The 25,046-nt window shown below is 50.4% G+C and overlaps 1 protein-coding gene across 1 annotated transcript in view; it reads left to right on the top strand.

Annotated features, from left to right (window-relative positions):
* The window catches only part of ATP10A (ATPase phospholipid transporting 10A (putative)), a 180,544-nt gene that overhangs the window by 57,175 nt on the left and 98,323 nt on the right, over positions 1-25,046 (top strand). The window contains exon 2 of the mRNA XM_052659931.1: positions 18,813-19,017. Coding sequence (XP_052515891.1) covers positions 18,813-19,017 — 205 coding nt within the window. The remainder of the gene's footprint in view (positions 1-18,812; positions 19,018-25,046) is intronic.

The following is a 25,046-nucleotide window of genomic DNA, read 5'->3' as shown; positions in this document are numbered from 1 at the left end:
GGGCAGGGTGAGGATGGTGTGTCACCAAGTTACTCAGATACTCAGATCACAAGTGCGGACTCTACTTCTGTAAAAGTGCGTAGGCTCTGCTGCTGTTGAGATGCTAGGAATAAAATAAAACTGAAAAGTAAAGAGTTCAGTAAGGTGAGAAATAGTTAAAATAGACATGTAGTGGTGTTTGAAATAAAATGAATTGTATTCGGACACGTAGGAAGTCTCCCCAGCATCGCAGAGGGGCTGCCTGACAGGTTCCCTGCACGCTGACAGGGTCTGGGGAGGCCCTCGGGGGTGCCTGGTGTGGGTGCCAGCCAGTGTCAGGACACACCCACTGAGCGGGGTTTTGTCCCCGTCATCTGGAGACTGTTCTCTTGGTGGGTGTTGGTCATCAGTCCCCTGTGACCCAGGAGACCTGGAAGCCGTCCTCCCAGACAGGAATTGCATTCTGTGGGAAGGAGAAAAGCCTTTCTCCTCCTGCCGATGGGAATCTGCTGTGTCCTGAGCTGCCCCCTCTGTGCCCGGCGCCTGCTGAGGGATGTCCGCAGACGGGGGCGGCGGGTCGGCCCCTCTCCTGACAGTGACCTGCTCAGAGGTGTGCCTGGGCCTGGGGGTGCCTGTCCTAGCTTTCCTGGCAGCTGCTTGTGCCGGCGAGAAGCCTAATTCACAGGTGTGTGCCCTGTGAATTTTTTCCTGAAAAATGACATTTCCAAGTTACTGAAGTTTCAAGAGCCACTGAAGGAGTTAGGCACCTGTCCAAGGTGAGTTTGAGTGAGTGCTGCTGCCCTTTCCACCCAGGAGGGCATTGTCCTGGGGCCCAGTTGGCACATCCCAGGGGCAGCAGGTGGGTTCCCGGCAGAGGACGCCTGTGCAGGGCACGTGTAGCTACAGCCACACCCAGGATGCCTGCCAGGCCGGGGGGGCACATGCCCCCTGGAGAGAACCAGGGTGGTCTGCAGAAGGGTGAGTGCAGACCCTCTCTGAGGTGAGCCAGCCCCACATGTGCAGGGTCGGAGGCCCTACCCTGCCTTGGGAGCCCTGCGAGCCGGGTGTGGCCGTATGCATGTGTGGGATCTGACGGCCGTGGCTGTGGCCGTGTGCATGAAGGAGCCTGTGACACTGTTCTTTGGGCCTGTTCTTTGGCTCCAACACAAACCCTTTCCACAGGTCAAATTTTTCCCAGCGGATTTCATGACACGTGACTTCAGTTAAGGAATAACATGGCTAAAGAAACATTTCCGGTAATATTGGGCAGTAATATTAGTGCTGGTACTTATCTGGCAATCTTTGGGAAAATAAGTATTACTATCAATAGCAGTAAAAATAATGACGTATTACTAAAGCCAAAATCAGAAATCGAATTCAATGGTATTTAGACTGTTAGAGGGATAAGCAAAAATCCAAAAACATTAACATGATTTCTTTTCCTATTTACAAGCCCTTTCAACCCCAAATCGCTGAGGTAGGTTGAGGGAAGACCCGTCTGTCCCTCATCTCAGGAAGCTCCGGTGGGAGCACAAATTTGCCCCGGTTGCGTGTTCAGGACTGAACCAGCCGGTGGTCCTTCTGCTGCATGGCCTGTGGGGGTCACCCTGAGGTGCTCGGCCTCGTGGGGTGAGCTCAGCCGTGTGACGCTGAGGCACTGCTGAGGTGGGGGGACCCCCGGCTGGTTCAGCTCCTTGGAGGGGGTGTGCTTCTCAACTTTGCCCGTTTGTGTAGCATCAAAAGATATTCTGAATGTAACACGTAACCTATTCAATTTCCCGAAAAAGAAAAAAAAAATTTTTTTAAATAAAGATAGATGAGATGTGTGTGTGTTTGTGTATGTGTGTGTGTGTCTGGCTGTTTGCAACCCCTTGGACTGTAGCCCGCCAGGCTCCTCTGGGCAAGAATACTGGAGTGGGTTGTCATGCCCTTCAGAGGATCTTCCTGACCCAGGGGTCGAACCTTCATCTCCTGCGTCTCCTACAATGGCAGATGGATTCTTTATCATTTGTGCCACTTAATTTAGTAATTCCCATTTCTGAGCATTTTTGCCCCTAGTAACCTTAAACTGGAAAGCACAGGTTACTTTAGCTTCAAGCCTCCTTTCTCTGTGTGGTTTCGGAGCAGCTCTTCCCTCTTCCAGCCATGAATCTCGGGGTGTTGGCTTCACCCCTTTTGACTCTCAGCATCTTTGTTCTTAAAGTGGGAGCAGCCTGCCTCCTCAGGGCTCTGCAAGCACATCTGGTGACAGGGACTCTGCACCTGTGGCACAAGGAGAAGGGCACTGACGGCATTGCTGAGCTCACTATGTGTTGCCCAAGGAGGGGTTAAGTCTGTTCTGAGTTCCAGCACTGTTGATCATTTTCAGAAAACTATTGGGTGAAGTCAGTTTCCTGAGGTTACTGCCACCATTATTGCGCCGTTCCTGGAGGCAATTGGGATTGGACTCCCAACCTGTGAGTTCTAGAGGTGTCTTCCATCACACAAACTTCATCAGAAGAAATGTCACTGGAGCGTAGTCCATATTTTAACACCCCTTCTGTTCCGGGGCTGAATCTTCTGAAGGACAGAGCTTGTTTGAGGTCATTCACTGTGCTTGCCATGACTGAGGGACATCTGCAATAAACAAATTGTGGAGAAATGTTACTGTGATGCCTTTTAGGAGAACTTTATATGGAGAAGAGGTTGCTTGTGTGATTCCTCATTCTCCTTGGCGGGAGAACTAGCCTTGGTGTTGGTCAGGGAATGACCCGAAGGTCCGTGCTTCTCCGTAAGCCCTGGGAGGACTCCCAGCAATACAGCGGGAGCAGACACCCCCGACACCATACCCCAGCAGGTGGGAAAACTTCTCTAGCCTCTAGTCCCTTCAGAATGTTAAACGAGGGGACTTGTCGTGAGTAAACTCTTCTCATATTCAAAATTCAGATTCAGAGGGGCGGGGGCTCTGGCGAATCGGGGACCTGAAGTCAGACGCATCTCCCATCCAGCCTGCGTGCTGGCTGGGTGGCCACGGGCCTCTGTGCACCTGGACCGGCCTGGGTCCATCCGGGTCCACGGAGAGCAGCCCAGGCTCTGCCGTAGGCACTTGGAGAAGAGCAACCACGAGCCCTGAGTGGATCCCACAGGGCTGAGCATCTCGGAGAAAGCCTGAGCCTGCGGAGCTGCGGGCCCTCAGCGGGGATGGTGGCGTTGGTGTGTGCAGGGGGAGAGCTGACACTGGCCTCGGGCTGGTTCTCACTCACCCTGAGCCTGCGGGGCTGTGGGCCCTCAGCGGGACGGTGGCAGTGGTGTGTGCAAGAGGCAAAAAATCTACGTGGACAGACTTGGTCCATTCGGGCAGGTACGCTGACTCACCCAGTGCTCATTTCCCCATCCTCCATGTATAACTGGAATGCAGCGACTTAGGAAGTGGCAGAACCCACACACTATGGCTTGAACTGTATCCCCAGAACCTCCCATGTTGAAGTCCTAAGCCCGTTATCTCAGACTGTCCCCTGGCTAGAAAATGACAGTTGCAAATGTAATCAGTTCAGGTCATTAGGACAGGCTCTAATATAACATGATTGGTGTCCCAGTAAAAAAATATAAATTTAGACCCAGAGACACACAGGGGAGAACGTCTCAGGATGATGGAGGCAGAGACTGGAGTGATGTTTCTACAAGCCAAGAATCACCAAAGACTTCCAGAAAACCAGCAGAAGCTAAGGGATGGACAGTGGGCAGGCGACAGAGTCTCCCTCACAGCCTCGGATGGAGCCAACCAGGGAGAGCTGACACCGGCCCCAGGCTGGTTCTCACTCACCCTGAGGCTGGGAGGAGGCTGGAGGGAGCTTCGTGCCCCCTGCTCTCCTGGGGCCTGCCTCACTGTCAGCAATGAGGACCTGCCGTCATTTTAGCAAGTAGAGCAGAGCCCAAACACGCCAACCAAGAACAGTGACCGTTCCTTCGCAGGGGCCTAGCGACCAGGGAGAGGAAGGTGGTTTGAGCAGAGGGAACTCATACCCAGAGAAACAGCTGCTGAGGAAGGGACCACAAAGAATGACTCACAGGAGCTCAGGGAGCAGTGAACCTTCAGAGGGGAACTGGGGAGGACAGAGCTGAAAATAGGGACAAATCCTGTAAAAGTACCTAGGAGTGAACTGCACAAGAAGGCTCAAAACCTGCATGAAGACAACGGCAATATCTCTTTGAAGGATGTATTCAGTAAGCCTGCAGGAGGCTTCCCGTCACCGTGGGTGGGAGAGTGAGTTCTCCAAGAAGAGGGTGCGTGCGCGTGTGTGTGTGTGTGTGTGTGAGGGAGTCTGCCTGCAAGGTTCTCTTGGAATTGAATAAAATGGCTTTAGAGTTTATAATGCCCCGATATAGCCAAGGCTTTATTTATTCATTTGCCGCCTGGCATGTGGGATCCTAGTCCCTGACCAGGGAATGAACCGGCGTTCCTTGCATCAGGAGCGCAGAGTCCTGACCCCTGGACGACCAGGGAAGTTCCAAGATATTTTTAGAAAGATGAAGCAGGAGGGACTTTTCCCATGGTTGGTGGAACCAGCGCTGCAGCATGAAGCTCTCTGCAACCTGCAGGGGATGGCACAGGCAAGGCAGGAAGCACGCGGCCTCACCAGCATGCCAGCCAGGGCCTGCCAGAGGGCTGCTTCCATGCAGGCGAGGGGGGCTCTCAGGGGGGTGCTGACCCCACACACTGTGCAGTGGATCCCAGTGTCAGAGTGTGGACAGGAGAGAGATAGGATGAACCCCTGATATATGGCATTACATGTGAGGATTGTAGAGTGGGCATTGAAGTTCAGTGGGAAAGGATTGTTTAGTAAATAGTGTTTATCAGGTTGTCTGACTGGAGGAAACAGCCTTGAGACCCTCAGATTGTACTATATGAAAATAAAGATCAGTTTGTTTGAACACTTGGATATTAAAAAAGAAAAGAACACTGCATTCACTCACTAAAACTGAAGAAGTAATATGTCCAGTGTAGGAGCATGGGGGACTTTCTCAACGGGCCTAGAAAACTCACACATTTAACTATATAAAAATTAAAACTTATATGACAAAATATACACAAGCAAACATTTTTAAAAAGTTGTTAGAGAAAATTGTTTTCTAGGTAAAAGAAAAAGGGTTAATGGTTTTAATATAAAAGCTCTCACAAATTAAGTTGTCAAGAATAGAATACAATAGGAAAAACAGCTGGAAAATAGGCAGTTAATCGCCAGAAGAGCAGGTTATGGGAGGCAGGCGGGAGCTATAAAAAGGTAATGTGTCCTGTCTGCCTATTAGACTGGCAAGGAGGCTGCAAAGGAAGAGAACGTAGCAGCTACTCTTTGCAGAAATGAGGGAGCGCGTACTTTTGGCTACCAGTGGGGAAATATGGATTGTTTCAGCCTCTTATGAAAATTGTTAAAAAACACCAAATCTCTCCCAGCTTTAAGGCATCAGCTGAAAGAATGTGGACAGTTTGCCCATTTTGTGAGAATGTCATACCAACCAGTGAATTAATGTAGAAGAAATGACCTTGGAAACTCTACAGGTTCCCCCAAAGTATTTTACATGCTTTACAAATGGGCAGTATTATTATTGAGATGAAGAGTCTTGCTCCCCACGGTCCTGATGTCTCCTGAGCTATTCTGAGACTGTCTCATGAAACTCAGAAAAGATTGCAATAGAAATGATTTGTCCAAAAAAAGTTTTGTAACTCAAGAGGTTGAGTTAAGAGGTTCCTAAGTGGTCTTGTTTTTTTAGGCATCATTTTGCTGTCACAAGCTGGCACATCCCCTGGGAAAATTCCTTCCTTCTGGGTATGCTGTGTGACATTGCAGTGAATGATCGCATGGTCCCAGCATAGTCCAGTGTGGACTGGGAAAGTCAGCAATCTTCATTCTAAAGAAGCCAGAGGCCCTGTAATCCAGGGCAAGAACAGCCAGCATCCTCTGACGTTTAGTACGAAATTCTAAATCCATTAGCATGTCTCACCGAAGGAGCAGCTGTTTCGGTTTAGGGTGGAAAGGACACATTCTGGACGTTACGCAACAGATTTGGGTCGAGTTCCTGCTGCAGAGTTTGCCACTTTTGCTTCAGTGCGGAGTCCTCACCCATATGGTTTTCAAAATATGTTGGTTCTGTAAGGGTTTACTTAATAACCCACTTTCCTGCATGCCCATCCGGGTGCCCAAAAGCAGTGGTCCTCCACCTGGGTGGTGTCCTCCTGGAAGAGCTAGGCTGATGGGATCTGTGGTGAGAGCCTCCGTGCAGATGGCCCTCTGTGGAAGGAACAGTCTGGCCCCAGACGCCAGGGGAACTGAAGCTTTGAAGCCATTGTCTCTCTCATTCTGGGCTCTTCCCTTCTCTGCCTGTTGTGTAATTGTTACGCACCAGGGTTCTTGGCCTCCTTGATCAATAGAAATTGATCCGAGGCCAGACAGGAAATTCAGCAAAGACTTTATTGGGCCCCACTAGGGGAACGGCAAGCTGGCTCTTTATGTGGTGTGTTCAGGGGTATGGCTAAAGGGGTGGCTTAGGTGGTTTGCCCACCTTTGCTCCCACCCCCTGCTTTTGCTCCTGGCTCTTTGAAAGTGGCAGTTGTGAGTTTGTTTGTTTTTTTTTGTCTTTTTATATCTTGTCCATAATTTGCCCCAACTGCATGTATGTGGTTATTTTTAGTCCCTTATAGTTTCTTTTATTTTGTAGCTCAAGGAGACATTTGTCCAGGTTCAGGTACTGCAGCAGAGGGTCCCAGGCTCCAGGCCTGTCTCATAAAGAGTCTATAATAAATTTGGGGTAATTTCAGAATATTGAGGGGTCTTTTTAAAGTGCTGTGAAGATTGTCTCTGTCTCTCTTTCTCCACGCCCCAGTGCCCACTCTCCCACACCGCCTTATTTGTCCACAATCTGAATAATGAATCCAGGGAAGGTTTTCTTATCCTCAAGGCACCAGGCCTTGGCACAATTATTCCATGAGATTCTTGGATCTCTTGCTGTGAACCTCCCATTGAGGGCCTGCTTCATGCTGTTTTCTCATTCATTCTGTTGCTTAAAAAAGCGTTAAAAAGTGTTGAGTAGCTCTCTCCTTTGAGAGCCAAAGTAGTTCTTTCCGAGGGCCATGGTTGGGAGACGTCGGCCTAGTTGGATTGAGTGTTTGGTTAGTTCTCTGGTTTTCTCTTTTTCTTGAAAATGTGTTCTGTGGAACTTTCTAGATACTTTACATTTGATTCTACCTCTACCTTGAACCATTTGGAGGAAAAGAACATGCATTCAACTGCATGCATGCATGATGACATTTCTGGCCAACTCTATTTCTGTTGGCTTAATCAATAAAGCACAACCTTAATTGGAACTTGCCTTTCTCACACAGGGGATGTTTCAGCAGTAGGAGATGTGGTCAGTTGAGAGACCTGAGGCACTCTGACGTTTGGAAAAAGCGTTCTCTTTACAAAGGCTGTTCCGTGTCAGTGCCTCATTCAGGATGCTGCGAGCCACCCGCCGTACTTTCTCTTGACTCTGCAGTGAGCACTGCCCATACGGCGCCCCATGCGCCATTCCTTAACTGGTCTGAGAAGTTGCATCTTTCTAAGTTAAGAAACAAAATCCAAGCTCTTGCTTTAGTTACAAACAACAAATTAAATGTTAAATGTAACTTTTCTGTTCATTTGTAGTGTATCTGATTTTATTAGTTAAAAAAAAAAATCCCTTCAAAAGTAACAATAGGGAGAAAATCACACCAAAATCACACAAAACTCCAGCCGTGGGCCTGACCCGAGGCCTGAGGCTGGCCTTGCTTTCTGCTGTGCTTCTTACTGGGTGGGGGGGTGCTTTCTTCCGTGACGAAGGACGTGTGCCTGGGCACCCTCTATGGAGACCCTGGCCCAGTGCCAGGTGTCACAATTAGCTAGATCCTTCCAGAACCAGCTGCTGAGTACCATGTGCGAGTATTTTTGAGGGAGGGATTTTGCAAAAAAAAGGGTGGGCGCCTTTGTGCAGAAGAGACGCACACTGGGGAGCTGCTCTATTTGAAAGAGGTCTGTTGGTCCACAGCCCATAGCCTCGCTGCCAGCAGTGTGAAAGTGTGCCCTGCCCAGGGCAGGAGTGCCTGTCAGAGCCGCCACATCATCTGGAGCCGTGAGAGTGACTCTCTACCCAGCTCTGCTCACAGCCTGCCCACCGCCCTCAGCCCCAGGGGGAGGCACAGGGGGTCCTGCCCACCAGCTGCGTTGAGCACCGAGCCATCCCTCTGTTTGCCCAGGCTCACTGAGGCACACTGCCCAGTTTTAGCCAAGACGACAACATTGTGACTTTTGACTTTGGACACGGCCCCGCTGGTTGTTTGCAAATAGGCAGGTGCTTTGGCAGATAGACTGAAATGTTACTGGGTGGGGTGGTCAGACACCACATGCATCTGAAACCGTCTGCCTGTCCACCCCCTTTCAAGCATAACAATATTTTATTGTGTTGGCCAAAAAGTTCCTTTGATATTTCAACTACAAATAAAAGACACATTTTTCATTTTCAGCAAGACCTTTATTGAAAGTCTTCACCATTTTGCTCCACTACTTTTTCTGCTGTTTTTCAGACAACATCATAATTCCATCTTCCCAAAACTTTTTATCTTTCTAAGCAAAGAACTGTTCCAAGTGCCTTTTACAGTCTTCCAGGGAATTGAAATTGTTTCCATTAAAGAGAATTTTATAAAGACCAAAATAAATGAACATCAGAAAGTGCAACGTCTGGTGAATACTGCAGATGAATCAGAACTTCCCAGCCAAGCTGTAATAATTTTTGCCTGGTCATCAGAGAAACATGCAGTCTTGTGTTATCCTGATGGAAGATTATGTGTTTTCTGTTAACTGTTTCTGGACACTTTTATTTGAGTGCTGCCTTCAGTTGGTCTGATTGGGAACAGTATTTCTTGGGATTAATCATTTGGTTTTCCGGAAGGAGTTTGTAATAGAGGACTTGCCTTCTAATCCCTCCATATGCACAACATCACTTTCTTTGGATGAAAATCGGCTTTCGATGTGGTTGGTGGTGGTTCATTTCGCTAGCCCCATGGTCTCTTCCATTTCACATTACTGTGAAGTATCCAGTTTGCATTGCCTGTCATAATTTGTTTTAAAAACGAACATTTTGGGACCATTAAATGGAGAATCGCATGCGGAAATATGGTCAAGATTTTTTTGATTAACTTGTGCGGAACTCAGACATCAAAGAGATGAACATAACCATGCTGTTGTAAATGATTTTCAACACTTGATTTGGATATTTTGAGTATGTCAGCTTCTCTCACACATGGTATAACATTTATTGTTCTCAGGGTTCTCATTGATTTGACCTCTTGTCAGCTTCAACTGGTCTACCTGACCGTGGAGCATCATCCAGCGAGAAAGCTCCAGCACAAAACTTCACCAGCCACTTCTGACGTGTTCGATCAGTCACAGCACCTTCTCCATACACTGCACGAATCTTTCTTCTTTTAGCATTTCAGTTGCGTTTCTACCTTTCTTGAAATAATAGGCGTAATATGCCAGAAAAGTTGCTTTGTTCTTCCATCTTCATTATTAAAATGGCTACATGAAAAATCAGTTTTGATAAGTTTTTTTTAATTGCATGCTAATATGACAGCTGTCATAATTCAATCTTAACCTTTTGGACAACCCAGTATTTTCAGATCATATTGGTTTCTGTGCTGTATAATTTAAAAGAGAAGAAAAAAATGAGCTTTTGGCATAGAATTTGGCCAAATTGTCTTCCTTAAGCCACCCTATTGGGCTTCTCAGGTGGCTCAGTGGGTAAAGAATCCATCTGCAATGCAGGAGATGCAGAAGACACGGGTTTGATCCCAGGATTGGGAAGATTGCCTCTAAGAGGGCATGGCAACCCACTCCAGTATTCTTGCCTGGAAAATCCCTAGTGGGCTGTGGTTCATAGGGTCTCAAAAAGTTGGATACGACTTAAGCAACTTAGCACACACGCAAGCAGGCCACACAATTGGGTGTATTTTCAAAAGGCCTCTGGGGCCCTGGAGTTGGGCAGATGTGGTCCTCACTGTGCCTCTTTCTGGGTGTGACTTTAGACAGACCGGTCTCTCCATCCATGAGTGAATATTAGGGCTCACTACCTTCTGAATGAGGACTGTGTGTGTTAATAAGTGCCCTGCACGCTGCTTGCTCCTGGTGGGGCTGCACTTGGTGGGGGCTCCCCTCCCCTCCCACTGTTCTATTGTTAACATGATGTTAACATCATATGTTGGTGCTGACGGAAACCTGGTCTTGGCCTCTAGCTGGCGTTGGCTGAAAGTCTTGTCCCAAGCCATTAAGCATTTGTGAACCTTGTAGAGGTGGCCCACTTCTGGAAAACATTTCCCCATCTTGCAAGAGACTGAACTTTCACGTAGCCAGGCAGGAAACATGCTTGAGTGGTAAACAGGTTTGGACAGGGAACAAGAAGGACCAGGGGTTTTTGGAACGGTGGCCTTTGATCTTAGGGGCTATGCCATACTCAAGTGTGTGCCACTGGAGGTTGAGGCACGAGAAAGGGAAGAAAAATACAGTGACCATGAGCACACATTTGGTGACTGTTTGTCCAGGTACGATCACAGCCTCAGAACCCCTGCCTGTGGCAGTGGGTGGGCTCCGGGGTCTTGGGTGCGTGTTCATCCCTGGGCTTCCAGCCCCCTCCCTCTGCCCACCCTGCCTGCCTGCCCAGCCCCCCGCTGGCTTCCCCTGATGGACAGTCCCTCCCTCCTCACTCCTGTCTGAGCTGATACTTACAACTGTTCTTTCTAGCCAGCTCTCTCCTCTGTAAACACCCTCACGGCGCCCATGGGTGGGGGTCCTGTCACCTTCATGCGAGAACCCCGAGGGCCTGTCTCTATCTCCCTTGGTCTTCAGAGCATCTCCCACCAGCACACCGCCACACCCGCCAGCACTTAGACTCAGAATTGCTCCCAGCTGCACTGTGTTCCATCCCGTAGCACGCCCATGCCAAGGTGAGGTCACTGGTCACACCAAGGCTGGAGACCTGGACACCCCGTGACTGACTCCTCTAATCATCTGTGGTGTCCAGTCATTGCTTGTATAGTCAGACTCCCTCGCCAGATCTCTCTTTCCTGTTTCTGTGTCCCATGTCTCGTGATCTCTTTTGCTATCCCTTGCCTTAGCTTTGGTTTGGTCACTGCCCTTCTAGCCTCTCCCTAAATTCCACTCTTTAGTATAAGTAGTCCTCTTGGGGTGGGGTATGGGTTACCCTAAGATTTTTTTCATCCTTCAGGAGATAAATTCAGATTTTCCCTCTTCCAGTAGGCGCTCCCAGATTGCCTAATCAAAACAAGTGTTCTTCCTCTCAGCCTTGAATTGTACTTAAAAATACAAGAATTGTACTTTCCTCTTTAATCCCTTGTTTTCAAGAGGATCTGCTCAAATCTTAAAAACCCTCCCATCTCTTCTTTTTCTTCCTCATTCTTTCCTGCCCATCCAAACCCAAGACACACTTCTTCACTGGTTGGTCTTGTTCAGGGAGAGACAAGTTTAGGGGAGGGAGACATCAAGGGAGGTGAGTGAGATGTGCTTTACTACCCCTGTACCCCCATCGCCAGCCCCTGAGCAGCATGTGGGCATGGTGAGGTGGAAAGGAGGTGGGGAGTTCCCATGTGTGGTTGTGAAAAGTATATGCAATTGAATTAAAGCCAGTATTTCTTGAAAATGAGAAAGGCTATGGCCACATAAAGTCTGACAGTGTGTCAGAAAGTCAAATACGTATCCAAGTTATAAGCATTACAGACTTCTCATTCATTTCCTAAATTACTGAGAAGTGGAAGAAGCAGGCATCTCCAACAGTAAGATGTCCTGGGAAGTGGGCTCCATGTATGCGGCATGGGTATTTCATGGAGACGTTTAGAACAGTGGGCAGCCTGCCTCCTGGCTCCAACTGGAATGGTCATGTCATGTTACAAGGGAGGAGTCACCTGCTATGGGCAGAATCAGAAATCATCTTCCCTCGCTCCTCCTTCCAGCCAGGAGGATGCGTATGTTCATAATCCATAGGCTGGGTTGGAGAGCAGGACAATGGCAGCCCAGTTATTGTCAGGACTGTCCTTGTAGCGGAGGGGCAGTGGGTCACCAGGGATGTTAACTGGTTTCTCAAATTTGGAATCTATTGTCACCTTAAAAAAAAAACAAAAGATATTCTTTTGCTGTTAGGGAAAACAGTACTCTAATAACCTAAATGCAAATTCATTTGAAAACAACACAGTAAAGATCAAAGTAAAGTTCCCTCAATTCCTACAAGTGGCTTTAAAAAAAACTTTATCAGTTTGGTTTTATTCCTTCTCTACATTGTTACCAAGTCCAAGCTCATACTGCTTGCCACGGGCCGGGCCATCAAACTGAGGAATGAATTGCTGTTGCTTGCAAAGCAGGCAGACCAAGGAGGTGGCAGACTCCTGCTCCAAAGAACCATTCTGCCTGAGTTAGATTTGAGGCTTCTTTCATACTACACAAGGAAGTAAAGTCAAACATTTCCTGGTCCTGGTCAACCTCTCGAGGGGAGGTGTTTGTTTCTTTCTCCCTGTAGTCATTCACAGGTGGGCCTAGTCAGGAGCTAAACAAAGGTATTTTAGCTTAATGCTCACTATCTGGGAAGCAGGGTTTCCAGAGGTGGACCATTATCATTTAAGCTTACAGGCAACATCTGTTTAGTGGTTAACTTGAAGCAAAAGCAACAGAATACAAAAGTTAAAGCAACAGATCACTATGGAGTCAGATTTGTTTTGCACATTACAGTTGAAGAGATTTATAAATACACTGTTGAAAAACCTTAGCCATTGCAGAGACAGGACCACAACTGGAGAGGGGCCATGAGTGAGGCTGAACTGGTGGGAGTTTTGATACATTTCAAAGCATAAATTATTAACAGTAGGTTTCTGAGCAGGAGTCCTTGAATCCAACGAGCTACATGAAAGTAACAAAGCATCTTCAGGCAAAAACATGCTTTTCAACTGCTTAAAATAATTCCTGTAAATCCTGTAACTCAGTTATCTCCTCTTATTGGAATTATTTTCTTAGTAATCTTAAAAACACAACTAGTACAGATAAATAGATTATCAGCCTAAACAACAGATCAAAAAAGATGAAGTGAGCTTAGAATTTTGTTTACTGCTTGTCTTTAAATAAAATTTGTCACTAGTGACTTTAATATTTCCTTATTTCTTCACCCCTGCATTGTACTGTTTTGCACAAAAAAGGCTCAGATAAGAACTGCAAAGCTCAGCAGGACTGATAATAAACAGGGTTAACTGATTTTCCCAGAAGAGGAAAGCTAATCATAGAACAGATCTTGGAAATTATTTAACACTTCACTTTACAGCTGAGCAAACAAGAGGCCAAGAGGTGAGGGCTTTGGTGCAGAAAAACCAGCGGCAGTGTGTCCCTTGAAAAGACTCAGGCCCCGTTTCAGCTCGGTCCCCTCCCCCCACTCCCCACCCCATCTCAGAAGAATTACAGTTTCCCACCAGTGACCCTTAACTCTTGAACCCTTGGGGGCAGACCCCTCAGGACACCTGAGCAAGGCACTCAGCTGATCGGAAAGGCGGTTGTCATTCCTGTGGAGGGTCCCACTCTGTGTTTGATATGGGATGATGTGTACTACATGTTTTCAGGTTTCCTGTTTTGATGTGTTATGCATACCCTCTGTTGGGCTCCTTCCACTGTGGTTGGATTTTAAGCAGTCTTGCTCTGCATTATTTTCCTGTGAGATAGATAGTCTTTTTCTCAGTTGGGTGCCCCCTGGTATCTCCGTCTTTTTCTCAGGTATTCTGAAGCTGAGTGTGGTTTTCTGGTTGGCTGCACCCTGCAAGGACCGCACCTCCGGGCAGGGAGCCGTCTCTAGCTCCTGCCTCTGTGCAGAAGATGGGGATTGTCTGCATTAGCTTTCTTCTGCTGTGTGACGAGTTACTATAAACCCAGCAACTGGAGACAACTCCGCTGTGTGCTGTTAGAGTTTCCGGGAGCAGGATGCAGGCACGTGCTGGCCAGGTACTCTGCCCTGGGCCTGGCCCGGCTGCAGTCCAGGTGTTGGCCTGACACGTCTCGTCTGAGGCCTGGTCCTCTTCCAGGCTCACTAGATCCTTGGTGGAGTTTTGCTCAGGTGCTGGTAGGCCTGGCCCCTGCTCTTGCTGGCTGAACGCCAGCGCCCCCCTGGCTCTGGCCTCGTGGCCCCTCCGTTGCTTGCTGCAGTTTTGTGTCTGACTCGCCGTCTCTGCTTGAGGTCCAGGGTACAGGGGTCCTATTGTTCCGTCAGGCCCACTCGCTGGCCTCCCTGCTAATGAGCTCGTAGCCCACTGATGGGACACCTTCACTGCACGTGTAGGAGTGACTCCTGCTGCACCCCAGCTGACTCGGGGGGACCGGCAGGGCACGCCCACCAGGGCTGGGGGTCTGGGGGCCATCTCAGAATCCTGCCAGCCGATGAGGCAGCCCCTGCGCTCCGCGCAGGAGTATCACAGGGCATGCTGCACGGGGCCACTTGTGCAGTAAGGTGCTGTAAGCAGATGCATAGTGTCTAAACCTTGTGTCTCGGGTGGATGCCCTGGCCCCTGGCAGTGTGCAGGTGCCTGCCTGGTGGAGGTTAGAATTCAGGAGTCCGCAGGGCTCCCATGGGTGGTGTACCCGCCTGAGACTTTTCCTGTACAGAAGGGTGGTTGCGTGTCCTGTCCACCCGACAGCATCCACTGAGACCTGAGGAGACAGAGGCTGGTCCTAAAGCATTTGGCTGCTGCTTCCGGTGTCAGTGCTTTTAGGAGGCCATGTTGCTGTATCACTGGGGTTCGTTTCTGTCTTCCCTGCGGTGCTTCTGCTGTGCACAGGGGGCCTGTGGGGGCGGGGGCCTGTGCAGGAGGCTCCCGGGGCGACGCCCTGAGTCCCCTGGCCCCTGCTGCCCCCCTTCCTGCTCTCCCAGCTCAGGGCGCCCCTCCAGCAGGAGTCAGGGGATGGACGTTGTCAGGTGCTGGTCCGCTCACGCTACGGTGACAATGCACAGACGGGGTGGCTCACACACCAGTTTATTCTCGTCCCATCTGGAGCTGGGCATCCCAGATGAGGCGCTGACAGGACCTCTCCCTGGCTCGTCCACGGCGGCCTCTCTGTGTGCTCATGTCGTCCCCCGCACACGCATGCCTAGTGTCTCCCCCTCTTAGAAGTGCTCCGTTCATGTTGGACTGGGGCCCCGCCCTGTGACCTCATTTAGACTCAGTCACCTCTTTTAACGACCGTATGTCCAAATACAGTTGCTGGGGCTGCTTACATATAATATGTATGTTATATGTGTGGTATCTGTTATATATGTGTAGACATACACATGTAATATGTAACATAGTATATACGTTATACCGTGTACGTTACTATATGATGTGTATGGTATACCTATAATGGAAATGAGTAAGAGTGACATAGGCAGGGATGTTACCGGGTCAGCATGGGGTGCAGGCTTGGTGCTGGAGCTCCCACTGGAGCAGTCGGCGGGGTCGTGGGGCTTGCGTGAGGAGTCTTGGTCTGCCCAGGAGAACAGGCTCTGTGCCATATTCGGCCCCAGGTGCCTTCTGAGTCTGGGTTTCCCGGGTCCCTGTGAGCTGCAGGGCCTCTCTCCTTCAGGCCCAGAGCGGCCTGCTCCTGCTCACTTTGCTCTCGTGCCTGTAGGCGTGGGGGCCACTCCTGCCAGGACGGGCATTGAGGTCTCGACGTTGCTGTTTCCAGGACGGGGGTGGTGAGGGCTCCTCCAGACTCAGAGCCTCCACAGTAACTTTGAGAAGTTGCTGTTTTAAAGACTTGCTCTCCTGGAGTGGGAAAGCTAAAGTTCTAAGATTTCAAGGCAGATGGACAGTGACTTCGCGTTTGATGAGTTCTGTAAATGGAGCGTGGTGAAGATAAACTGAGCCGGACGGGCCCCCCTGCCCCCCGCCTCCCCTGGCCGCCCGTCCCCAGGACAGGGACCTGGTCTCCCGGCAGCTGCTGTCACTCTGGGCCGCCCAGCTTGCTTGGAGTGTACTGTTGCCTCAGGAACCGCACAGGGACGTAGTTTCTGGATACCTTCTCCAGGAAAGGACACAGGCCCTTCAGATGCCTCTGTGCCCTCTGTGGGAAACCGACAAAGGGTCCTGAGGTGGAAGGAAAACTAAGGAGCTAATGTTAGAATGTTTCTAATGGTAGAAAGTCAAAGTCTGACCTTCAGAAGAGAAAATAGGAACACAGATGATGTTTCATCTCTCGGTTCACTGGAAGGCGGTCAGACTGTGACAGCTAGCGAGCAGTGCCCTCGGGTGGGCTGGGGGACTGTCCAGCTGGGGGATGCTCATCTGAACAGTGTCCTGGCCTTGGAGGGGGTGCTGGGCCCAGAGCCCCATTGGGGGCTGCAGGCCACAACCCCCAGGGGGCGCTGTCTAGTGCTTTGGTCTTGCATTTGGCGTTTACTTTTTTTTTCAACAAAGTCATGTTTCCAAAAGTAAAAGCCATTAAGTAATAAACACGTACAAGAAATTACAAGAAATGAGTTTCATAAGTTGCAAAATAATATCTTACAATTTAGATAAGCTGGTCAAGTATTATTTGAATACACACCATGTTTGATAGGAGAAGGCAATGGCACCCCACTGCAGTACTCTTGCCTGGAAAATCCATGGACGGAGGAACCTGGTGGGCTGCCGTCTATGGGGTCACACAGAGTCGGACACGACTGAAGTGACTTAGCAGCAGCAGCAGCATGTTTGATAAAATTGTATTACATCTCTTCCTCTTTTAATATTTGAATGTACACCTTGCATTTAGTTCTGAGGACAAAGTTGTATCTAATTTGTCTTTGTTGGCTCTGTAGCAACCAAACTACTGTGCTCCTGAATTAGAGGAATGCAAGAAAACAGAGGCTTTACAATAGCTTCTTCAGTTTTCAGCACCTGGGGCAGCTGATGCTAGGAGCCCCTGGACATTTGCCATGGGTGCCCTCAGAATAAAATAGAAGTCTGACACTCAGGACTGGTCGCCAGAGCTCAGGAGTCGGGTGAGACCCAGACTCACTGCTGAATTGGTCTCTGGGAGCTCAGCTGAGGAAGGTCACTTTATGAGAGGGGCCAGTGAGAGGGTGAGTGTGCAAGTGGAATGTGTTTTAGGGCTCTTTATTTTCCTGACAATATAGCCCAGAGGATTTTTTGATGCAGTTTCCTCATGTAGAATGACATCTTGAGATAGAGTCTTGGTTCTCTGCTTTTTTATAAATGTGGACAAGACTGCCTCCAACGAACTCTGAAAATGTCCTTTGTAGGATTAATGAGCTCAATTTTCCAGAATAAAAAATCTAAGCAGAAATATACACATAATGTTTTTATCCTGCTATCTATTAACCATGGTAACTGACAGATGCTGAAAGCTGACTGTAGCGGCAGTGTTCTGAGTGATTATCCACTTCATCTTGAGTGACATGGGGAGGATCTGTTTGTGTGGGCTCCATCCTGCAGATGGTGCAGAGATTCTACTATCTGTCTCTATGACTTTGTCTTGTGCTGGGCCCTCATAAAAGTGAGATCGTGTAATAGTTGTCCTTTTGTGACTGACTTATTTCACTTGGCATAATGACCTCCGAGTTCATCCATTTTGTAATGAGTCAGAATTTCATTCTTTTTCATGGCTGAATAATATTCCACTATATTCCCTTGTGGCTCAGCTGGTAAGTCTGCCTGCAATGTGGGAGACCTGGGTTCAATCTCTGGGTTGGGAAGATTCCCGGAGAAGGAAAGGCTACTCACTCCAGTATTCTGGCCTGGAGAATTCCATGGGCTGTATAGTCTATGGGGTTACAAAGAGTCAGATAGGACTGAGTGACTTTCACTTCACTTCATGTGGGTTTATGACATTTTGGTCATCTCTTCATCTATTGTTGGGCATTTGGGTTGTTTCTACCTTTACGCTACAGGGAGTAATGCTGCTATGAACATGGGTAGGCAAATACCTATACAAGTCCCTGATTTAAGTTCTTTAGAGGTACATACCTAGGAGTGGAAATTTTAATCATTTAATTTTTTTAATTAAGTAATTAGTTTTGACCAGGTAATGGCAGTGGGATCCAAGTTCCTTGACCATGGACTGAACATGCAACCTCTGCAGGGGAAGTGCTGAGTCCTAACCATTGGACCACCAGGGAAGTCCCCAGTTTAACCATTTTAAAGTGAATAATTCAGTGGCATTTTGTATGTTTAGAGCTGGGCAGCCATGACCACTACCTAGTTCTAGAATGTTTTAATCACCCCAAATGGAAACCTGTACCTAGTAAATAACTTCTCCTCATCTCCATAACCCCTAGACGGTGGCAACCACGAACCCATATTCTATTGCCATGGATGCCTGTTCTAGATATTTCGTAATTGGAGTTAGCGCTGGTTGTGGCCTTCAGGAATCTTCAAGTGCTTCCCTTTTCAAAATAATTAATTAATTTTTGGTCGCCCTGGGTCTTTGTTGCTGTGTGCAGACTTTCTGTAGTTGCGTCTGCGGGAGAGGAAGATGTTCTTCATTGCGGTACATGAGCTTCTTGTTATAGAGCACAGAAAACTCATCATGGCGCACTGGCCTAGGTTGCTCTGTGGCATGTGGAATCTTCTTGGACCAGGGATTGAACCCGTGTCCCCTGCACTAGCCGGCGGATTCTTACCTGCTGTGCCAGCAGGGGGCTCCTCAGCTCTTCTTATTATGGAAATTTTCCACATGCCAGACGGTGGCACAGAGCGTTCACCGACCCGCCACCCAGATGTGGTCTCAGTCAGCTGCCGCCAACCATGTTAACAGCCGTGTCTTTGCCAGGGAGGAGGAGCAGTACGTGAACCGGTTCTGGAAGGAGATCCGCGTGGGAGACTTCGTGCGCCTCCGCTGCAATGAGACCATCCCCGCGGACATCTTGCTGCTGTCCTCCAGCGACCCCGACGGGCTGTGCCACATCGAGACAGCCAACCTGGATGGGGAGACCAACCTGAAGCGGCGCCAGGTGGTCCGAGGCTTCTCTGAGCTCGTAAGTGACCTGGCGCCTCCCGGGAACCGCATGCCGCCGTGTCTCCCGCGTGGGCCTCCATGCCTCCGGGCGCGTTCGTTTCCTGTGAGAGCAGGTCCGCGCCTGGGGCGGGGGCCGAGGGTCTGGGCGTTTGCTTCCGGTGAGGGCGGGTCCGCGCCTGGGGCGGGGGCCGAGGGTCTGGGCGTTTGCTTCCGGTGAGGGCAGGTCCGCGCCTGGGGCGGGGGCCGAGGGTCTGGGCGTTTGCTTCCGGTGAGGGCAGGTCCGCGCCTGGGGCGGGGGCCGAGGGTCTGGGCGTTTGCTTCCGGTGAGGGCAGGTCCGCGCCTGGGGTGGGGCTGAGGGTCGGTGGCCCGCCGCCCGCCGGAGCCGCGACTGCCGGGGGTCGGGGAGCAGGCTGGCTCTGTGACTCTGGGTCCACTGTCCACGTCTCAGACTTGGAATGGCCGTCACCACTGGGAACACTTGGGCCTGGCCCACTGTTGGCGCTTATCTGCCTGTTGCTCTTGTTCTGACACAGCAGAAGTAGCGACCTGGCCGCAGCACGTGGCTTAGGATTCCTCTCCTCAGGGTTGTGTCTGAGGTCACCCGCATCCACCCGGGTCCATCTGCGTCACTGTCTCTGACTGGATCCTGTCTGGGAGGAGCGTCAGTCCAGCTCAGAAATGCTAGGCCTGTGAGGACTGAGAGGTGGAACCGGGGGCCGGGCCCAGCCCCGGTACCCAGCCGTAGCGCGTGGCTGAAAGCTCAGAGCCCTCAGGAGGCTCCCTCCTCTGTCACCCCGCAGGCCTGTGCAGAGGAGACAGGGCCCGACCCCAGGGGCCGTCAGGGAGCATGATCAGGATCATGGCGGCCCTTGTTCTGACACCGTGCTGCCTGTCTCTGCATGTGGCCTTGCCATCAAGGAAGGAAAGTTTAAGAAGCACCTGAGAGGATGTGCTCCTGCGTTTCAGGAAGGGCGCCACTGTGGGGCGTGGGGGGTCTCTTCCTCTGTTGTTGTTCTGTCTTCGTGAGCTCCTACAGGGGACCCAGGCCTTAGACTCAGCACCGAGGGGTTCTGGAGCAGTCGGCTTGTCTTATAGCCTGGGGTGTCCCTGGGGCAGTGTTGGCATCTGCGGTGCGGTGTTCATCATGCAGGGTGGCTGGGGGGCATCCCTGGCTTCCTCTGTGAGTGTCCGTGCTGTTTGCCCTTGGTTGCTGTGCCCACCTTGACACACTTGCAAAGGGCCAGATGGCCTCCCACACCCTGGGGCCCCCCCCAGCCCTGGTGGCAGGACTTTTTGAATCTGACGCTTGCTCACCTCCTGCGGACCCTGACTTTCTCACCGTGTCCGGACTGTTGTGCCCTTGCTTCCATCCGCCACCCTGATTTCCTCGTTTCAGGTTCTTTTTGTGCCAAGAATGGTTTTGTGAGTGGCTTCAAATCTTTCTTGCAATGAGGCAAAGCGTACATAAACATCAAAAATGGTATTTTTAAGAACAGGATTGTCTCCTCCCAGATCAGAAGAGTTGATGGCAGGGCTTGCTGGGGACCCTCGGGGCCCAGCACTGGCCTGTCCAGTGTGCTTTAGCTTCCGCATTGATCGTGCTCCAGGGTTTGGTAGTAAGTGCGCAGGCCGACCTTCCCCTGCCCCACATTCCCCCAGGACCCGTGTGCCTCTGCTCTGAGGCCACCTGACTCCCGGGCCTAACCCAGGTCCCCAAAGCCCGCAGTTCCTGAGCCCACTCCAGGGTCCAGCCCAGCGTGGGAACCACCCCTGAGGTCAGCAAGGATGGGCTTGGATTGGAGGGAGGCAGTGACTACACAGCCTCCAGCTCCATCCTGGAGAAGCGGCCAGCGTGTGCAGAAGGTGTGTGTAACATAAACAGATGCACCTGAGCATCTAAAGGATGAAAGCTCAGACACTGGGATGATCTGGTGAAACTGCAGAACTGGAGAGCAGAATGGATCTGTTTGGATGGCGAGAGGGGCAGAGCCAGGTAGGTGCATCTCCTTGGTCAGCTCTCCTGAGTGACTTTCTTGTTTCCCATCATCTGGTTTGTTCAGCTGCTAAACTCAGTAATATCTAAAAGCCTCCTCAACCCACTTTTTTCCCAAATGAAAGCTGGAACACCTTACTGCTCACTGGTGCTTTGTACAAATGTGTAATTTGTAAGATGGATTGGATGTTGAAATTCCATAATGGCCACAGACAGATGCATCCTTGACCTGCCTGCGTATGGCCTGTGTGTGCCTGCGGAGGCCAGTGGACCTGAGCCATAACCTGATCAAAATGGCCAAAATTAGGAACCAAAACCATTTTGATTTATTAAAAAAAAAAAAATTCCTTATTAGCACCCAGATTCTTTAATATGCACACTCTAGTCCCTGTTATTAGTATATTTTTTCCCCTTTCTGTTTTTTCTCCCCTTCTTTCCCTAACGTCCAGAGGCATTTTTCTGGTACCTGAATTTGTCTTTATACAGTATTATTCTGAAATATATGAACTTCCCCATGGAAGCCTGACAATTGGAAAACCAAGGTTCAGCTGTAACACTACAATGTCAGGAACATTTCAGTCCCGTATATTGAGGGGAAGTTTTCACAGATGGAGTCAGCTGGCGTCTCAGGCAGGTGAAAAGCGTATTCCTGTCCAATACACAGTAATACTGTCCCAGGTTGATGACAGCTCTGTTAGAAGTGGAGGCCCCTAGGGGAGCTTAAATTAGAGCTATTTGAAAAACTTAGGTGAAGAATAGGAGAGGGCCTTGACAATCACGCAGGGTCTGGGTGCATCCACCAGGGTCTAGTGAGGAGGCAGAAACCACACCCGCTTTAGGGCAAGTTTGATGTAAAGACAAAATTCCCCGTGGGTGTTGCACAGTAAGAAGTAAAGTGACTCCCCAGAATGTAGAAGGGCTGACAGAACAGCCGGCAGTCCTGGGGCTGACAGCGTCCAGGGAAGAGGCCCTGAAGCTGAGCCTTGCTCTCATGGCCGAGTTCGTGGCCGTCCCTCGTGGGATGGTAGGAAAGCTACTGAGGCTGTCCCGGGGGTCAGCCCTCACGGGGATAGGGGAGCCTTCTGCTGAGAGGTGCTGGGCATGGTAACTTTGGGATGCCAGGGCAGGTGCCATCCTCTGAAAGGTGCTGGGCATGATAACTTCAAGATGCTGAGGCAGGTGCCATCACTGAGAGGTGCTGGGCATGGTAACGTTGGGATGCTGGGTCAGGTGCCATCGCTGAGAGATGCTGGGCATGATGCCTTTGAGATGCCAGGGCAGGTGCCATCACTGAGAGGTGCTGGGCATGATGCCTTTGAGATGCCAGGGCAGGTGCCATCACTGAGAGGTGCTGGGCATGATGCCTTTGAGATGCCAGGGCAGGTGCCATCACTGAGAGGTGCTGGGCATCATGCTTTTGGGATGCTGGGCAGGTGCCATCGCTGAGAGATGCTGGGCATGATGCCTTTGAGATGCCGGGGCAGGTGCTGCTGGAGTTGGGTGCTGGGGATGCCCCCCTCTGTGTGTGACTCCCGCTGCTGCTGTGAACGACCACCAGAGGTGACTCTCTGGACAGCAGTCCTGGGGGTCCCAGGCCTGTGCATGAGAGGGGCTCAGGATGGGGTACAGGGGGCAGCAGAGCAGGCTCCGGCCCCGGTCCCCCCGGCTGAGAGTCCCGGAGGACAAATGCAGTGAGTGGATGGCCAGCACCGCCCCAATCCTGACGATGAGGGAGTGGCTCCTCTTCCCACCCTTTCGAGTTTCTGAAGTCGTTTATGAAGAGCTTGTTTACCAAGAAAGATGCTGAGAAAGAGAGAAGTGGTCCACATGCTGCAGGGTCTGGGCATTTAAGGCGGTGGGCCCAGCCCCAAGAGGACCCAGGCCTGCTCGCCAACAGACGCTTGACACTGAGCAGTGAGGAGACACCCTTGAGGGGACGGGCTGGGAAAGAGCCTTCCAGAAGGCCAAGAAGGCATTCAGAAAGAGACCGTGAACCACATTCTGAAGGCGAGGATGGGAGGGAGGGTCTGGGAGCCAGGGAGTGCTTTAGGCAGTGACACAGGTCAGATGATGTCTCAGAGGTGGACACAGCATTGTATTTACGGAAGAGTGTTCACCAAATCGTACAGAATTCAGAGGCTGGAAGCCCAGCATGATGACAGTGAGGTGGGGTGCACGTGTGGCCTGCCCAAATCCCCGGGTCACAGGACAGGGCACCCAGACACCTCCAGCCACCCAGCTGTCTCGGCTCTGGAGAAGGAAGCATAGATACTGGCAATTCAAACTGAACGTTTGGTTTAATGTTGGTGTCATGGAAGTTGCCTTGTGGTTAGGACTCCGTGCTTTCACTGCAGACGCCCGGTGGTTCAGTCTCTGGTTGGGGAACTAAGATCCTGCAAACCAAAAATGAAAAAAAAGAAGTTTGGGTCAAACTGTCAAATTGGCATTATCCACGAAATAAAAGGGACTCCAAGGCTGACCAGGAGAAGGCAATGGCACCCCACTCCGGTACTCTTGCCTGGGAAATCCCATGGACGGAGGAGCCTGGTGGGCTGCAGTCCATGGGATCGCTAAGAGTCGGACATGACTGAGGGACTTCCCTTTCACTTTTCACTTTCATGCATTGGAGAAGGAAATGGCAACCCACTCCAGTGTTCTTGCCTGGAGAATCTCGGGGATGGGGGAGCCTGGTGGGCTGCTGTCTATGGGGTTGCACAGAGTCGGACACGACTGAAGCGACTTAGCAGCAGCAGCAGCAGCAGCAGCAAGGCTGACCGTGAGCTGTCCCAGCAACTCACATTTGTTCCAGCTTCCTGGGAGTCAGACCTTACCGTGCCTCTCCCGTTCATAGTAGTGCAAACATTTCCAAATCATATTTTTAAATACAAATTGTGAGGTAATGATGTTGTACACTTTTATAGACAAGAAACAGAAAGGGAAATCAGGAGGTTCTACCAAGGCCCGCTCCTCCTCCGCCGCTTGACTGGGGAGAGCCTGGCGCCCCTGGGTCTGGCCGCATGGGCTGCTCCAGGCCCGTCTGTTCCGGGCGTCTGTCCCTCCATCCCGCACGTTCATTCAGGTCTTGCAGTCCTGCCCGTGCAGCTGCATCTGCACAGTCACTTCTGCAAAACGAGGAATTCCTTAGGCTGATGATTTCACAGTGATCATTTTTTTTTAACAGATTCACTTTTGTGATGTTTCATTCTTATAGCAAACATTTCCTGAGCACCTACTACATGTTTAATGCCATTCTAGGCACCCATCAAAATAGGCAAACCTTTTTCCCCTCGTGGTGAATAAGGAAATCGCGCAGAGGTGGACCAGAGCTACTACCGGGGATAAAGCAGCAGTCAGGGCCCTGCGTGCCCAGTGGTGGAGTTTGGCAGAGGGTGGGGCCCCGAGGCACGGAAGGCATATGGGAGTCAGGGAGGGGCTGTCCAGGAGGGGACTTCGTGTGGGCTAGTTTCCTGGGAAAAACGTTCCTCTGGTTTGTCTCTTGGATGGATTGTTGCCCACACCCACGGGGCCATCTGCTTCCTGCAGCGTGGAGCGCTGATTGCGAGAGCTGTAGGAAGAGCTGAACCCACGAGCCTGCCCAAGTTCGCTCTGCCCAGGCGTGTGTGGGTGTGTGCATATGTGTGTGCATGTGTGCCTGGCACGTGCTCCTGATGACATCAGTGTGGAATTTCCTAGGCTGGAAAAAGTCTGAGAAGCACTACCTTAAAAAGTAGTGCTTTTTGAGTATACATATATTTAAATATATATGTATCCATCCTCCCCCTAATGTCCAGACTGGCAGGATCCTAATCCTAAATCAGTGGCGTGGCTTTCCTTCCACTTAATGCACATAGATTCGTCTAAAATCCCACCAGCATTGGGTGCCAGACTCTCTCAGGCAGTGACAAAGCTGAGTTTCCTTTAGGAGGGAGAGGCAGTCCTCCCCCAAGCTACTTGATAAAATTCAAGGAGCTGAGAAGGATAACCAAAATTCCAAATATGAGGAAACAAAATTAATATTCTTTGTTTCTACCTACACATGCTCCCCAAATTATCT

This window comes from Budorcas taxicolor, chromosome 21 (assembly GCF_023091745.1).
Source record: "Budorcas taxicolor isolate Tak-1 chromosome 21, Takin1.1, whole genome shotgun sequence".
Taxonomy (NCBI): domain Eukaryota; kingdom Metazoa; phylum Chordata; class Mammalia; order Artiodactyla; family Bovidae; genus Budorcas; species Budorcas taxicolor.
This window is presented reverse-complemented; position numbering and strand designations above follow the sequence as displayed.